General features: G+C 41.4%; 1 protein-coding gene across 6 annotated transcripts in view; it reads left to right on the top strand.

The window, feature by feature from the left end:
• Positions 1-1,798: 1,798 nt before the first annotated feature.
• TARBP1 (tRNA guanosine 2 -O-methyltransferase TARBP1) overlaps positions 1,799-17,060 on the top strand; it is a 77,663-nt gene continuing 62,401 nt past the window's right edge. For 4 of the 6 annotated variants that reach the window (XR_012513607.1, XR_012513608.1, XR_012513609.1 and 1 more), the window contains exons 1-8: positions 1,820-2,803; positions 5,567-5,664; positions 6,009-6,078; positions 9,216-9,364; positions 11,172-11,224; positions 12,878-12,975; positions 16,064-16,199; positions 16,829-16,925. Coding sequence is in view for 3 of the 6 variants with exons in the window: in XM_074385335.1 (XP_074241436.1) it covers positions 1,873-2,803; positions 5,567-5,664; positions 6,009-6,078; positions 9,216-9,364; positions 11,172-11,224; positions 12,878-12,975; positions 16,064-16,199; positions 16,829-16,925 (1,632 nt within the window). In the remaining 3 variants the exon portion in view is untranslated. Of the gene's footprint in view, positions 2,804-5,566; positions 5,665-6,008; positions 6,079-9,215; positions 9,365-11,171; positions 11,225-12,877; positions 12,976-16,063; positions 16,200-16,828; positions 16,926-17,060 lie in introns of all 6 variants that reach the window. The other 2 variants (XM_039464284.2, XM_074385334.1) reach the window with 2 other exon arrangements.

Genomic DNA, 17,060 nt, shown 5'->3' with positions numbered 1-17,060 from the left:
GGGACCGTGTTTTCTCTATTGACTAAGGGGCAGATCTTTGGCTTAGCAGCAGAGAAAACCCATGCCACCCATCCAGTTTATCTCAAATTGAGCCAGGAACCAAATCAGCACTATTCATGCTGAGGTGAGGTTGTCTGTTTCTGTATTTAGCAATGGATGCTGTCAGAAATACAGAAAAGACAGACCCAAGGACTATTTTTGAGTTTGCAGATGGGAGCACATGCATTGTGTGGGAGGCTCTGCATCCTGGAGTCATCTTGGGCATTTGGCTGTGAGGGCTGGCGTGGGCATCTTGGTTTTATCTGAATCCTGGCACATTGCTATAGGTACATTGCTATAGGTATGTTGCTATAGGTACCTCTGAGGCAGGAGAATAGGGCCTGGAGGCAGAGAAACTAAGGACGTCCTAGAACCAAATCAGGTGGAAACACTTCAGCTATGGCAGCAAATACCCTCTCATTTACATAGGGCATACACCAAGTAAATAACTTTGTAACTTCATTTTAGCCTCATTTGCATAGTGTGTACCAAGTAACCGATGGAAACCTCTACAGGTATTTAAACCCCAGAAAATTCGCAACCAGCCCCCTGAGCAGCTTGCTCAGATCAGCTCCAACCCTGTGGAATGTACTTTTTCAATAAATCTCTGCTTTTGTTGCTTCATTCTTTCCTTGCTTTGTGCGTTTTGTCCAGTTCTTTGTTCAAGAACCTGGACACGTTCCACCGGTAACACTTCTCACTTCTGGCCTTAAGTTTAAATCATTCTTCTGTTTTCATTACTACTTCTTACTTTTTGAGGCAGAGTTTTGCTCTTGCTGCTCAAGCTGGAGTGCAAAGGCACGATCTCGGCTCACTGCAACCTCTGCCTTCCGGTTTCAAGCGATTCTCTTGCCTCAGCCTCCCGAGTAGCTGGTATTACAGGCATGTGCCACCACGCACGGTTAATTTTTGTATTTTTAGTAGAGACGGGGTTTCACCATGTTGGCCAGGCTGGTCTCAAACTCCTGACCTCGTGATTCGCTCGCCTCGGCCTGCCAGAGTGCTGGAATTACAGGCGTGGGCCACCACACCCGGCCGAATTCATTATTTTTAATGCAGATGTCCAGAACCAATTTTAGACCTATTGTGTCAGTCTCTTTGTGGATGGTGCCCGGCATGCAACGTTTTGAAAATAATCTAAGGTGATCGTGGTGTGCACCTTCTGCGAACTGGTGTAGGCTCACATGCAAGCCTGATTTAGGGTCCTGGGCAGACCAACCTCCAATCAGGAATCGATGGAGTTGGAGTAGATATATTAACTTTTAAGGAGGGCCTCATGTCTCCTAAAAAAACAAGAGACCAGGCCGGGCGCGGTGGCTCACGTCTGTAACCCCAGCACTTCGGGAGGCTAAGGTGGGTGGATCACGAGGTCAGGTGCTCAAGACCAGCCTGATCAACATGGTGAAACCCCGTCTCTACTAAAAATACAAGAATTAGCCGGGCTTTGCGGCGTACGCCTGCAGTCCCAGCCTGTAATCCCAGCTACTCAGGAGGCTGAGGCAGGAGAATCGCGTGAAGATGGGAAGCCGAGGTTGCAGTGAGCCGACATCGGGCCATTGCACTCCAGGCTGGGCGACAGAGCAGACTCTGTCTCACAAACAAACAAACGAACAACAAGAAACCACATAGGTTCTAGGTAGGGTTGGCGGCAGCAACCCAAGGCGCGCTGAACCGGACCTAGTCTGGCTGGGATCCCCCTCTCAGCGGCCGCGCGCCCGGCTCCGTCAGCACACGCGCACGCGCACGCAGGAGCCGGCCTGTCCTGTGCGCACGCATCGCGCACGCCGGCGCCTTCCTTTGGGATCCCGGGCCGGCGGCGCGGGCGCGCAGCAAATGGAGGGGGTGCTCGCGGAAGCGCTGCTCTCGCAGAGCCGGGACCCTCGGGCCCTGCTCGGGGCGCTGTGCCGCGGGGAGGCGTCCGCGGAACGCCTGGAGACGCTGCGCTTCCTTCTGCAGCGGCTCGAGGACGAGGAGGCGCGCGGCGGCGGGGGTGGAGGCGCGCTCCCGGAGGCAGCGCGCGAGGTGGCCGCAGGGTACCTCGTGCCGCTACTGCGAAGCCTGCGCGGGCGCCCGGCGGGCAGTCCTGACCCGGGTTTGCCGCTGCGCCACCGCCGGCGCGTGCTGAGGGCGGCGGGCGCGGCCCTGCGCTCGTGCGCCCGCCTGGCCCGGGGTCCGCAGCTGGCGACCGCGCTGGCTGAGGAGGCGCTGCGCGATCTGCTCGCGGGGCGGCGCGCGCCTGGCGCCGAGGCTGCCGTGGAGGTGCTGGCGGCCGTCGGGCCCTGTTTGCGGCCCCGCGACGACGGGCCACTGCTGGAGCGCGTGGCGGGGGCCGCCGTCGCCCTGGCGCTGGGCGGGGGCGGGGACGGGGATGAGGCCGGGCCCGCGGAGGACACGGCGGCGCTGGTGGCCGGGCGACTGCTGCCGGTGCTGGCCCAGTGCGGCGGGACGGCGCTGCGGGCCGTGTGGGGCGGGCTGGTCGCGCCGGGGACGCCCCCGGGGCCGGGCCGCGTAGAGGCGAAGCTGCTGGTCCTGAGCGCCCTGGCGGAGAAACTGCTGCCCGAGCCGGGCGGCGACCGAGCCCCCGGCACGCGCGAGCCGGGCCCGGACGCCCGGCGCTGCTGGCGCTTCTGGAGGACGGTGCAGGCGGGGCTGGGCCATGCGGACGCCCTGACGCGCAAGCGAGCGCGCTACCTGCTGCAGAGGGCGGTGGAGGTGTCGGTGGAGCTGGGGGCCGACTGCACCTGCGGGCCCCGGGAAGGAAACGGTACCCGCCTTTTTGCCCCCCAGCCCAGTCCTGCCTACTTAGCTGTCCCTGAGGGGTGCCTTCCTGGTTCTGAAATCTAGCTTCTTGGGGTCGTCACTCCGATCCATACAGAATTTGGTTTTTCCGGGTTGCTCCCCTAAAGCCTGAAAACCTTTGGAACCCCCTCTCGATGGTGTTCTCTGCAGTGACACAAATCACTGCAGCTGAGAACGTTCTGACCCAGAGCCGGTGGAATACAGCACCCGTGGAATAGTTTAGGAAGATGATGGAGCCCGTGCAAGATTTTACAGACCCATATCTGCACCTTATCATGGCAGATTCGTCCCAGTAGGAACGGTTGACAGCTATCAAATTGAAAGGAAAATTATCTGTACTGACCAGTGAATTGAGTCTTGGAGTGTTAGAATTAAGCGTCGTAGAGGCCATCACACTCTTTTGAAATTTCCCTTGGTAATTAGGAACAGGTTTTACTAATATTTGTTAAACATGTCGACCTTTTGAGTGTATTTTTGCTATTGATTTGATAGAATGAATCAGTTTTTCTTTTTAACATTGTTGAGCTGTGCTCCCTACTACTTTGTGGAAGAGTAATGAAACAGCAAGGCCTCCCTTCAAGGTGGTATGTTACTGTTTTTTATTTTTCTTTTTAATTTTTTTTTTCTTTTTTTAAGATGGGGTTTCACCATGTTGGCCAGGTTGGTCTCGAACTCCTGACCTCAAGTGATCTACCCACCTCGGCCTCCCAAAATGCTGGGATTACAGGCGACTGTTGATTGGTTTGACTTCAGTCATGTTAAATTTGCGTTTGAACTATCAAAGTACAAAGTAGATTGACTCAAAATTGTCTTAAAATAGAATATTTCTACTAGTTTTTCAACTGCAGCTGATCATTTATTACAAGTAAAGGATTTTCGTTTGAAGTTGTGAGGTTATATTTTCAAGTAATTTTAAAACATTAGATAGTAAATATTTGAACAGTCCACAGATGGGTGTGATCATCCCGTGAGTTTTTCACTGGAAAACATTTGAAAAATCATCAAACATTCATATAGTTGAATGAATAAGTTATTTTGCAGTTTTAAGGATAAGCAATAGTCTATCCATGTTTCCCGTGACTCCCATTTCCTCTGTTACAGAAAGCAAATCCTGTTGCCTCTTTCAATGGAAGATTTTGGGATTTACCGCTATGTCTTTACTTATGTCTTAGTTATATCATAAAATATAGTCGCAGTTAAAATTTTGGTTAAAAGCATGTTCAGCATTTATAAAATTATGACTGTAAGTGCTGCTCACAGGTGATCTTTGTAGGAAAGGGATACTTTTTCTTTTCCTGCGAGTTCTTAAAGTTTTTTTTCTTTTTTCTTATTTCCAACAAACCCACAGCAGAGTTCTTAAAATTTTGACATTTTAAAATGTGTTTGGTTCTTTCTATACTTACCACAAATTCCTCCTTAAATTCTTAGCCAGTTGTCTAAATCTTTCCTCTACAAAATCAGATATCAGAGGTGTATTTTTTTTTTTTTTTTTTTTTTTTTTTTTTTTTTTTTTTTGAGACAGAGTCTAGCTCTTGTTTTCCAGGAGGAGTGCAGTGGTGTTATCTTGGCTCACCGCAACCTCCGCCCCCTCCCCCACCTCGGGTTCAAGCGATTCTCCTGCCTCAGCCTCCGAAGTAGCTGGGATTACAGGCATGCACCACCATGCCCAGCTAAGTTTGTGTTTTTAGTAGAGACGGGATTTCTCCATGCTGGTCAGGTTGATGTAGAACTCCCTACCTCAGGTGATCCGCCTGCCTCGTCCTCCCAAAGTGCTGGCATTACAGGCGTGAGCCACTGTGCCCTCATCAGAGTTTTATAAGTTTTCCTGAAGAAGTCTCTCCCAGATGTGGCTGCAGTCTCCCTGTGTCTGGTGCACAGACCCTCGCCCCGGGATTCCCTTCACTCGGATGCCCTGTTGGATCTCATTTCCTGTAGTTCATGTCTTCTTTTTTGCTTTACTCACTTGTGTCAGTGCAGTGCATTTTCTAGCAGTTTCCTGAAATAGGATTTTTTTTTAAGCTTCTCTATGTCCGATAACTCCATCAAACACTGCTTTATGACTGCTGTCATGTTTTTATTCTCTCGTTTCCATTTGACGCTTTTGGAGTTACTCTCCTGAAAATCCTCATCTGTTCATCTGTTTATGCATGTTTACCTTTTCCATGAGATCCTTTAGCATGTTAATTATGGTTCTCTGCAAGTTCGATACCTGGACCGTCTAAGTTTGGGTTTGTTCTCTGTTGTAGTATTTGATTATGGAATCGCTTTTTTTTTTTTTTAATCTTACTATAACAGAGATGAAAATAAATATTTTTGCCTAGGGATAGGCACCCTTACTTTGTGGCGTTGAGTTAGTCTAGTTGGTAGTTGAGCTTGGTTTGGCATTTGTTGCTATATTTGCTTTCAGTGCACGCTACAAACTTTTCCCAGGTGGATTTGGTGGCTCCTTTATTGTTATAGTGAGATTCTTGGGGAGAGAAAGTAGAGCTTAAATGTGCAAATCTGCCATTTTTACCCAGAACTCCAAAACAGTAATCCCAGTTTAAAAAAAAAAAAAAAATCTCCCTCTGAATTTTCCAAGCCTCCTATCCAGGCTTTGATACAGGGACAACTCCATTATTAGAGAATACATTTGGTAATAGTGGCATCATTTTAAGAACTGCTGTCGTTGAGAGACTTATTAAATTTGCGAAAGGAAGAACTAATTTTCTTTTTTAAACCATATCAGGCCCAAGTTTGTTTTGGTGGTCTGAGAAGAAAAAAGATGAGCTTCTGAAGTTTTGGGAAAATTATATTTTAATTATGGAGACGTTAGAAGGAAATCAGGTAAGTGTTTTTTGATTTTAGCAAATCCTACAGTAGATAATTTTTCTTTTTTAAAAACATTCATTAAAGGCAATACAAAAAGACCAACTCAGATATAGCTGGTGATGATAGAATCCAAGTATACTTTGTTTTCTGGCATAAATGCAACTTAAAATGTAAGTTCTTTCAGGAAATTAAATAATACTTTCAGTTAACCTAAATTATTCAAAAAATTTAATCTTATTTGATCTTCCCTTGCCATTCTAAAACTTTTAACGTTTCTCAGCATCACCCAAATAGCTTGTCATAAAGCATAAATTGCTGATGTATTTTCATTTCATATGTTTTTATGCTCTTATTTTTAGATACATGTTATAAAGCCAGTTTTACCAAAGCTGAACAATCTGTTTGAATATGCGGTATCAGAGGAAAACGGTAATGATTACTTTTATTTGATTTTTTAATAACGTTCATGGTTTTCTCCTCTGATTTTATAATTAATTCTTGTTCATTGTAGAGAATTTTGAGAAACTATAAAAGTTACAGAAGAAAATATGAATCATCTTGTAATGCTGCTACCAAGAGATAATAGCTGTTACCAGTCCAGATACACCCCTTCTGGATTATGTTGTCCATATTTATTTCACTTAGCATAATATCTATATCCATCTACTCATATCCTTAAATAGTCTTTAAGAACACAATTTTAAATAGCTGCAGAATTTTCTGTAATTTAGAGATATGGTTAATTTTTTAAACTTTGGTGATGGAAAATTTCAAACATTTATAGAAGGAAGAGAGCGTGTGTGGCGCACTCCCACTCTTACATAACGATCCTCTCATGGCCAGCGTTGCTTAGTGTATCCTGTGTAGTCTTTCCTGTTCCTTCTCACTAAATAGTTTTGAAGCACATCACTAGGTGGCCTATCATTTTATCTATAAATATCTCAGCACATTTCCTTAAAAGATAAGTTTGTAGGGTTTTAATGATAATAGAGTCTGTGGTTTTAGTGCTCACTGTTTTGTTTTGTTTTTTTTTTTTGAGATGGAGTCTCGCTCTGTAGCCCAGGCTCGAGTGCAGTGGCACGTTCTTGGCTCACTGCAACTTCTGCCTCCTGGGTTCGAGCGATTTTTTTTGCCTCAGCCTCCCAAGCAGCTAGGATTACAGATGTGTGCCACCATGCCCGGCTAATTTTTGTATTTTTAGTAGAGACGGGGTTTCGCCATGTTGGCCACGCTGGTCTCGAACTTCTGACCTCAGGTGATCCACCCACCTCGGCCTCCTAAAGTGTTGGGATTACAGGTGTGAGCCACCGCACTTGACCAACAGTTGCTCTTTGGTATGAATATGTCTTTTAACTGCTTTTCATTCTTACTCTCTTAGTATATCTTTTCCAGTGTTTGTTAGAGTTACTTTTCTGAAGCTTTCAGTTATTGTTCTGTATCTTGTACTTCTTCAGAAGAGAAAATACCAGGATATAATTTTAAATACTGTTTATAAGCCCTTGATCACTATCTTATGAGAGCTTTTTAGGAGATACACAGTGAAGCTGGAGCTTCCTAAACTTATTTATAAAATTAAATTTAGATTGATGAAGTAGCTAAATGCAGGCCAACAGTGTTTTATGTTCATATGAATGCTAAAATGCTACATTATTGTGTTTACACGTTAGAATTAACCTAGGTAAATGGTTTTTAGTGCCTACTCTAGATAATTACAACTTTAATAGTTTGACCCCTTAGGAACTGAGCTTTGTTCATTTGATTGCTGTAGTTGTTTTCTGATATACTGGGATTTTTCACAGAACATAAGCATCTATAGTTACACCTGGGGCTAGAATTTAATTGAATCTTGTTGTGACTTCACTTATGCATTTACCATTAAAATGATGCTCTTATTACTGCATTTTGCCCACAGCTCTTAGCAAACAAATCAAATAGCAGTGACTGATTTTGAAAAATTACCATTGCCAAAGAGTTGAACAAGCATCTTGGTGTAAATTACAAATAATGGATTAATTTATTTATAGAATGTCATGGGTTAAAGATGCTGAGTATTTTTCTCTAATAGAATTAAAAGATATTTCAAAAGAGAAAACATCTCTAAGATATTCATTTATTCAATTTTTTTATTTGCTCACTCATTTATTTACTTAATAAGTATTTACTTAGTGTCTAGTATGTTAGTTGGTGCAAAACCTAGTAATTACTGGTGGTAAAGTGGTGAGAGAGCTGCAGTATTTTTCACCTGACTTTTGTTTTTTCTATGAAAAAATAGTTTGATTGTAAGGTATATGAGGGAAACAGACAAGGGGCTGATGAAAGGGACTAAAGGGTGAGTGGGGTAGTCAGGGAAGGCCTGTCTTAGGATCACATCTAAGCTCAGAGTCCAGGCTGAGGAGACACTACCTGCTATGCAAGCCCTGAGATGGGAGCAGCTGTAGGAGGCAGAACAGAATGACCAGCGGGGCTGCAGCAGAGCTGGTGTGTGGAGCAAGAGATGAAGTTGGAGTGGCAGTCGGGATCCATTCATGCCGTCTTTGGACTTTGTTCTAAGAACAATGGGGAGATGTTGAAGGAATTTAAGCAGAGGAGTGACAGTTTCAGATTTCTGTGTGAAAAATGGATTGAAGTGGGATAAGAGAAGAATTGGTTGAAACTATTCCAACTCTGAAGTTCCAACCTTGCATACATTGGGTAGTATTTAATTTTTCTACACTGTAGCAGTTATAGCATTCAGTTATAGTCTTCCATATTTTTTCAAGACAGAGCCACACTCTGTTGCCTAGGCTGGAGTGCAGTGGTAGGATCTGGGCTCACTACAGCCTCTGCCTCCCAGATTCAAGGGTTCAAGTGATTCTCATGTCTCAGCCCCTTCAGTAGCTGGGATTACAGGCAAGTACCATGACACCTGGGCTGATTTCTGTGTTTTTAGTAGAGACAAGAGTTTTGCCATGTTAGCCAGGCTGTGCTTGAACTCCTGGCCTCATGTGATCCACCTGCCTCAGCCTCCTAAAGTGCTGAGATTACAGGCATGAGCCACTGCTCCTGGCTCATTTATAGTCAGTCAAAACGAAGCTGCCTGAATGCAGAATACTGAATACCAAAATTATTTTGGTTATTCAGTAAGAGAACGTACTCGGCTGTGACGGAAAACAGGCTGGGTGTGGTGACTCATGCTTGTAATCTCAGGGCTTTGACAGGCTGAGGATAGAGGATCCTTGAACTCAGGAGTTCGAGACCAGCCTGGGCAACATACTGAGACCACGTTTCTAAAAAATATTTTAAAAATTGTCTGGGCATGGTGGTGCATGCCTATAGGCCTACTATTCAGGAAGCTGATGCAGAAGGATTGCTTGGGCCCTGGAGTTTGAGGCTGGAGTGAGCTAGAATTTTGCCATTGTACTGCAGTCTGGGTGACAGAGTGAGAACCTGTCTCTCAAAAAACAATAACAAAAACTTTTATAGTGTTATAATGAAGTAACTGTTTGTCTATACATGTATTTATGAGTATATAGTCTTTATGGCAAAACAAAGAATCAAATATCAACATTAGTTGTTTATTTCCACAGGATGTTGGCTCTTTCACCCATCCTGGCATATGTGTATTTATAAAAGAATGTTTGAAAGTGAAAACAAAATCCTGACCAAAGAAGGTATTATCCACTTTTTGGAGCTATACGAAACAAAGATTCTTCCATTTTCACCTGAATTTTCTGAGGTACGACAGCCTATCCCCTTCCTCGCTCTGTTGTTGAAAGATGAATGGTGTAAATATACTAGGACTCTGCATCAGCAAGTAACATTTTATAGATTTGCATCCAACAAATCATATTTCTCTAAACCTAGCCATCCTATTTGGAAAAAGTTAGTGTTGTTTCTCGACAAGCAGAACAGTAGAACTGCCTGCATTATTACTGTCGTGGAAAAGTAGTTCTACGTTATCAATATTCAAAACAGCGTAAGTCAAGAATCATAAGTCAAGTTTTCACCATAGGAAAACTGCGGTCTAGAAGCTTTCAGGTCATACTGTTCTCATGGTTCTGAGCCCCTGATTACTGCTCTTTAGTGATGCTACTTCCCCAGTTCTGACTCAATGAATTGCTGTTGTCTACTATGTGAAACAGAGATTGCCTTCTGAGCAATATGTATTAGAATCTATACTTTCATTTGTCAGGAACTACACGAGGCAGAGAGTCGGAGTTACAGCTGTGATTTTAAGTTTTATATTACGGTGCTGTGTGTGTCCCATGATGACTTCCTTAGGTAGAGTAATCTGCCTCTCATTTAAAGGTGACCTAAGTCAATTTGTTTTCTTTTTATTTTTCAGTAGCTTTTTTTTTGAGATGGAGACTAGGGCTGTTGCCCAGGTTGGAGTGCAGTGGCGTGATCTCAGCTCACTGCAGCCTCTGCCTCCCTGGTTCAAGTGATCCTCCTGCCTCAGCCTCCTGAGTAGCTGGGATTGCAGGTGGGCGCCACCACGACACCGGCTAATTTTTGTATTTTTAGTGGAGACGAGTTTCCACCATATTGGCTAGACTGGTCTCAAACTCCTGACCTCAAGTGATCCGCCTGCCTTGGCCTCCCAAAGTGCTGGGATTACAGGCGTGAACTACTATGCCTGGCTGCTGCTGCTGCTTCTTTTTTTTCTTTTTAAAGATGATTGTATTTATTTCTCAGATAGTGATATGATTTTTATTTTTTTCTGAGACAGAGTCTCACTCTGTCACCCAGGCTGGAGTGCAGGAGTGCAGTGGCTTGATCTCGGCTCACTACAACCTCTGCCTCCCGGATTTAAGGAATTCTCATGCCTCAGCGTCTCAGGTAGCTGGGACTACAGGTGTGTGCCATCATGCCCGGCCCATTTTTGTAATTTTAGTAGAGACAGGGTTTTGCCATGTTGTCCAGGCTGGTCTCAAACTCCTGACATCAAGGGATCTGCCTGCCTTGGCTTCCCAAAGTGCTAGGACTATAGGTGTTTGCTACTGTGCCCAGCCTAAGTCGGTTTTTTCTAATTGTCTTAATGTATGCTGTGATATATTAATATGCATCATGTTTATGTATTCAGTTCTTTCTGCACTTCATGTAAGCTTGCTTTTCTGACCAGTATCTAATATTAATTTTTGAGTATAATTTATTTATTCTCTAGACATAGGGTCTTACGTTTTCTCTAGAGTATCAGTATCGTTTTGGTTTTCTTATCATTACCTTTATTTTCTAGCATATGTTACTTCTTTGGCTTCCTGTCTTCCTTCTTGACCCAACACATAAACTCTCTTCTTATTATGGCATAAGTTTTAATCAGGTGGGAAAATTCTGTAGTTACTTTGTTTTTCTGGTAGAATTAAGCTTCCCCTCCAGGACCATCACTAAATTTAGCCTGCAGCCTAAGAGATCAGCTTTGCTTTTAGCAGGTGTTCTGTAAGCTTGAATAGGATGTGCCTTCAGGGAAGCTGATTTCAAAATTGCATTTACAACTTAGTATCAATTATGCGTCTTTTTTTTTTTTTTTTTTTTTTTTTTTTTAGTTTATTATTGGACCACTAATGGATGCACTTTCAGAGAGCTCTCTGTATAGCAGGTAAAGAGACATTGTTATGATGTATATGATACATAAATTTCCTGTCAGGAGACATGACCAGATTGTTTGATGCATTTGATATATACAGTATGTTGCTGAATAGACAGGTTTTTCTCATGATGTGGTCCTTTCTGTATTTGTTATTCTTGCATTCTGATTTGTATCAAGTGTTTGTCCTTTCTTTTTTTTTTGCTTCCTTTTTTCTGCCTTGAGCGCCTCCATTCTTGGGCTGTTGGAAACCGTATCTTTTACAACTCACTTTCTTCTCCCTATTCCTGCTTTCTGCCCTCTTGGAAGTTGCAATGACTTTAGCTAACCAACACTTTAAACTTATTTTCCTTTTTCTTTTGACTTCGTTTTAGACTTATAGGCAAGTCTTGAGAATAATACAAAGAATTCTCTTTTCTCTTTCATCCATATTCCCCAAATGTTAATGTTTCACTGCATTTACTTGATCATTGCCTCTCCCTGCGTGTGTACCTTTCTTAGCTCTGTCTGCTGACCAGACTTAACCCATATGTATCTGTTTCAATGCTTGTCTGTCCATCTATCCATCCATCCATATTAGCAACTGTGAATTTACACCAGGACATCCAATTTCAGTTCAGTACTGCAGAGTTTATTCTGACCTTTCCATATCTGACAGTGGCTGCTATTACTCATCCTGTCTCTACTTACAGGCCACAGTTATGTTTTGAAAAGGTTGACAGTGAGATGTTTGTCAGGATTGTACCTTAGCCTCATTTTTTTGAGCATCATTTATGACTCTTGAATTCTATCTTCGAAAATTTCCCCTGCTCTTGAAATTATGTTGTCTTTCTAATATTAACTAAATTTATAGTTGTGATTCTTGCTGTTTGGTATGTCTCTAAACAGAAATACATCCCCCTCAGCCAATTTCTTGAAACATTTTTAATTAGTGTATGCCAAGTTGTGTTAATATTTAGTCCAATTGAATAATATTGAAGAGCATAGCAACATTTGATTTGCCAATTATTTTTGGTTTTCAAATAACTCATTACTATCGAATCATTTTCTGAAGCAATTAGACAGCTGGAGAGCAGTAAATCCAATGAAAAGATCTTGGTATTTTCTAAGAGTCAACAAACACATTATGAAATGTCTTCGGTTTTCTTGCACTCTGATTTGTTCAATTAGCACATAATGTTCCTGGAAGAAGCATATAGCAGAAAAAATGTAACTTTAGTAGATGTTAACAATTAAATGCTCTTGCAGAAGTAACTTACTACTAATATATGTATTTGCTATGAATGTTACTTTTATTTTAGACCTAAAGATTTAGAGTCATTGGATTATATGTTGAGAACAATTAAATATAATTTTAAATTGTCATTTTTTATGATATTATTTAGCAAGATTCATATATGTGGAAGAGAAAGTATCACAAAAAGGAAATCCTTAGTATAGTAGGTTATTTACTCACATCCATTTTTCTGCAAGGTCCTGATGTTTCTATAATAAGAAAGATTTTCCAGATTTTACTGAAAAGTAAAATGCAGGTTCAGAAAAATAAGATTGTCTGATTGTTTTACTGTTGAAGGACTTTTGGGCCATGGGCCATGTAGGCTAGTTTCAGTGTAATCACTTGTAAATAAATATTAACTATTTGTTTCCCCTCTTCTCTGTTTGTAGATCCTCAGACCAGCCAATAGGAAGCTGTTCTCCATTGGGATTGAAATTACAGAAGTTTTTAGTCGCTTACATTTCTCTTCTTCCAGAAGAAATAAAGAGTATGTGTCAGTAAAGGGTTTTTTTTTTTTTTAAATGCATTAACTTACAGTTTTTTGTTTGTTTGTTTGTTTTTAGCAAGATTGGTTATAAGCACCATCAACTATTAAAATACATATTTTCAAAAGCTTTCCTTTTCCAGGATATGCATATTCTCTCAGAATTACACAGTATCTTTTTTGAGTACACACTTTAGTCATTGTGTATAACATCTGATCAGTATTGGCATGAGTAACATGGAGGTCATTTTAGGAGGTGTGCTGCAATTTAGCCATCTTTTGTAATTGTCTACTATTCAATTTCAAGAATTAGTAAAATATATACAAGAAAGAGGGAACCTGGTTTTAGGAAAAAGTTGTAAACAGAACACCCATTGTGGCAAGTTGTCCCTTTATAGATACTGACTTAGAAAGACAGAAAAAATAAGCCAGAGGCAGTGGCTCACGCCTGTAATCCCAGCACTTTGGGAGGCCAAGGCAGGTGGATCACCTGAGGTCAGGAGTTCAAGACCAGCCTGGCCACCATGGCAAAACCCAATCTCTACTAAAAATATAAAAATTATCTGGGCATGGTGGTGTACACCTGTAGTTCCGGCTACTCGGGAGGCCAAGACAGGAGAATCATTTGAACCCAGGAGGCAGTGGTTGCACTGAGCCAAGATCGTGCCACTGCACTCCAGCCTGGGCAATAGAGCAAGACCCTGACTCAAAAAAAAAAATTATTTTATGTAAGACCTTGTCCTAGAACTATCCCTGATCTTCAGGTTGGAGATGTGTTCTTCATTCTAATGAGGTAGGTTGGAAGGCAAAGGACAAAAGCAGTGTGATTGTTTGCTGAGCAGCAGCGGGACCTACTCTGATTTGTGAATCCTTGTTTCACTCTCACCTTTGTGATTTATAAAGTGAGCCTAGGTATGAAATATGTATTTTTTCTTTTGTATTTAGTCTGCAAATAAAGTGACAAGATGACCAATGGCAATATCTATTCATACATCAGAAAAAAGGGACAATATGGTCTGTATATCATTACTTCATGGAAAATTGATTGTTTTGAATACTTCTTTAAAAAATGAGTTACTGGGGAAGAGAACTATTAGAGCCATTCTTTAGTTTGGTAGTTTTCAGAAGTTTGATTAAGCTTCTGGGCTGTAGCCATATGAGGATGAAATTGTTAGCCGTGTTGCTGCCTTGCATGTCAGTAGCACCCGAGTGAAATGATGTCGGCCAGGGCTTCCTAGAATTTGAGAGCCAGGTGTTTGAGGTCCAGGGCCAGGCATATTCCAGATGCTTGGTAAATGTGTTTAATCAATGTAAAATGGAACCTTGGCCATTGTCATCTTCCTACTGTCATGAGTGAGGTTTTAGGCAAAAGATTCAGTAAATCTACTGAATTTATTGGCGCAAATGGAAGGGAGAGCAATTGAGGCCAGGAGTTCAAAAAGAGAGAGTAACTAAAACGTTCATTTACAGTTATGTAGTCATTTTTCAGTCACCAATTTCCAGTGAGTATCTTCTGTGTATTCTGAGTATCTTTTGTGCTAGGTATTTCGAAAGATAGAAAATAGACATCCTTTAAGGAGCTTCTGATAATTTCTTAAAAGTCATTCTACAACTATTTGAGAAAACAGACATTTTCACTAACTGCATGAGCTGAGAGTCCTTAACAAAACACACATTAGCAGAGAGGACAGAATGAAGCACTATCCCTTTATATCTCAAAATAGAAATGTAAATAATCAGGATTAGATCCAAGGTAGTCAAGAAACAGCCTATAAGAAAGATGTTACTGCTTGTAGATGTTAGAGGCCACTAACCATCAATACTTCCTATCCTGTTTTTCCTTAACATCTCAAGTTGAAGAATGGCTTCTATCATAAAAAATTTATCTTTTTACCGGCTGGGTGTGGTGGGTCACCCCTGTAATACTGGCACTTTGGGAGGCTGAGGTGGGCAGATCGCCTGGGAGTTTGAGACCAGCCGGCCAATGTGGCGAAACCTTGTCTCTACTAAAATACAAAAATTAGCCAGGCGTGGTGGCACATGCCTATAATCCCAGCTACTTGGGAGGCTGAGGCAGGAGAATCTCTTGAACCCAGGAGGCGGAGGTTGCACTGAGTCGAGATTGAGCCACTGCACTCTAGCCTGGGCAATAGAATGAGACTGTCTCAAAAAAAAAAAAAAAATTATCTTTAAAAAAACATAGCTTCATGGGTATCAAAATCTCTAGTAGAGAGAAATTTAGTAGAGTAGAAATCTTACTAAATAAAAATGAAATAAAATTAACTTTTTATTTTACAAGAGCTTTATTGAGATATAATTCACCATTTTAAACCGTTCGATTCAGTGGTGTTTAGTATATTCACAAAGTTGCACAACCATTACCACTGTAATTCCAGAATATTTTTGTCACCCTCAGAAGGAAACCCTAGGCCTGTTAATAGTCACTTCTCATTCTCCTCTACCTTTTGCTCCTGGGAGCTACTAATCCACTTTGTCTCTATAGATTTGCATATTCACAACATTTCATGGAAATGGAATCATAAAATACGTGGCTCTTTGTGTCTGGCTTCTTTTAGTTAGCATAATGTTTTCAAGGTTTATCCACGTTGTGGCATGTGTCAGCATTTCATTCCTTTTTGTGGTTGAATATTTCACTGTATAGGTATTTCACATTTTGTTTATTATTCGTTGGTAGACATTTGGATTTTTCACTTTGAACTGTTACGAGTAATGCTGTTACGATTATTCATATACAAGTTTCTGTATGAACACATTTTTAATTCTTGTGGATACATATCTAGAAGTAGAATTGCCAGATCCTATGGTAATTCTGTTTAAGTTTTGGAGGAACTGCCACACTGTTTTCCACAGTGGCTGCACCATTTTACGTTCCCACCAGCATCGTGTGAGGGATCTGGGTTCTCCGCATCCTCCCCGATGCTGATTATTGTCTGTCCTTCAGATTATAGCCAGGTTTGGGAAGTGGAGTCTCATTGTGGTTTTAACTTGTATTTCTCTAATACCTAATGGTGTTGAGCTTCTTTTCCTGCGCTTATTGGCAACAACGATAATTTGCAACATTTTCTTTCAGGTAGCTTCTTATTGAAGTTTATTCGGAAGATGACAAGTAGACATTGGTGTGCTGTTCCCATTTTGTTTCTATCTAAGGCTTTGGCAAATGTCCCAAGATACAAGGCCCTGGCTATAGATGGGCTTCTTGCTCTCAGGTAATTTACTCTGTATATGTACTTGTATGGTTATTTGCCATGACTTTCCATCAATATGTGTATTTTTCATCTGCTTTAATCTACAGTAAACGGTTATAATTAATATTGGCATTGGGATGTTTGAGCTCTTAATTTTACATAAGAAAAAACAAACTTTAAAAAATTTATTCATACAGTTGAACTTATTTTGTTTCACAATTTACTAGTTTTAAGTGTGTACTGAATTGTATGCTGTTGAATTTTGACCTCTTCGAATAGGCCAGTAAGTTTTTTTACAAATACATTTGTAAGTAGAAAACTAAAGATAAAATGTCAAACAATAATATTTGTTAGAAAGTATTTTTAAAATGTCAGTAAAAAGGAATTTGAGGAGATTTAAAAAAAAGTATTTCAATAAATACGAACTTCTTTAAAAGCATCTTCATTTATAGTCTTATTTTTAAAAGAGAATTGTTTCATATTAAAATTGAGCTCTAGTGGAGGCCATAGTGGGAAATAATAGCTTTGAAATTCTGCTGACTTTCTGCATTAGAAATTGTAGATGTTATAAATCAACTTTTCGATAATCACAAATGATCCGAATTGCCTTTGGGAATATGGAACTGCATTTTTTTGTGTTTTGCTGTCAGGGATGTTATTCATTGCACTATGATCACACATCAAATTCTCCTGAGAGGGGCAGCCCAATGCTACCTTCTTCAGACAGCTATGAATTTGCTGGATGTGGTAAGTTTATCTTTTGCTTTCATTTACAAGTCTTTCTAAGTGAGTGGGTATGCAGAAATGAGTTAATGTAACAGACCTATGATACTACCATCAGAAAGGCCTGCTTGTAAGGTTGGCCCTTGGCTGGCACTGGGA

Source organism: Saimiri boliviensis, chromosome 14 (assembly GCF_048565385.1).
Source record: "Saimiri boliviensis isolate mSaiBol1 chromosome 14, mSaiBol1.pri, whole genome shotgun sequence".
In the NCBI taxonomy this organism is placed as follows: domain Eukaryota; kingdom Metazoa; phylum Chordata; class Mammalia; order Primates; family Cebidae; genus Saimiri; species Saimiri boliviensis.
This window is presented reverse-complemented; position numbering and strand designations above follow the sequence as displayed.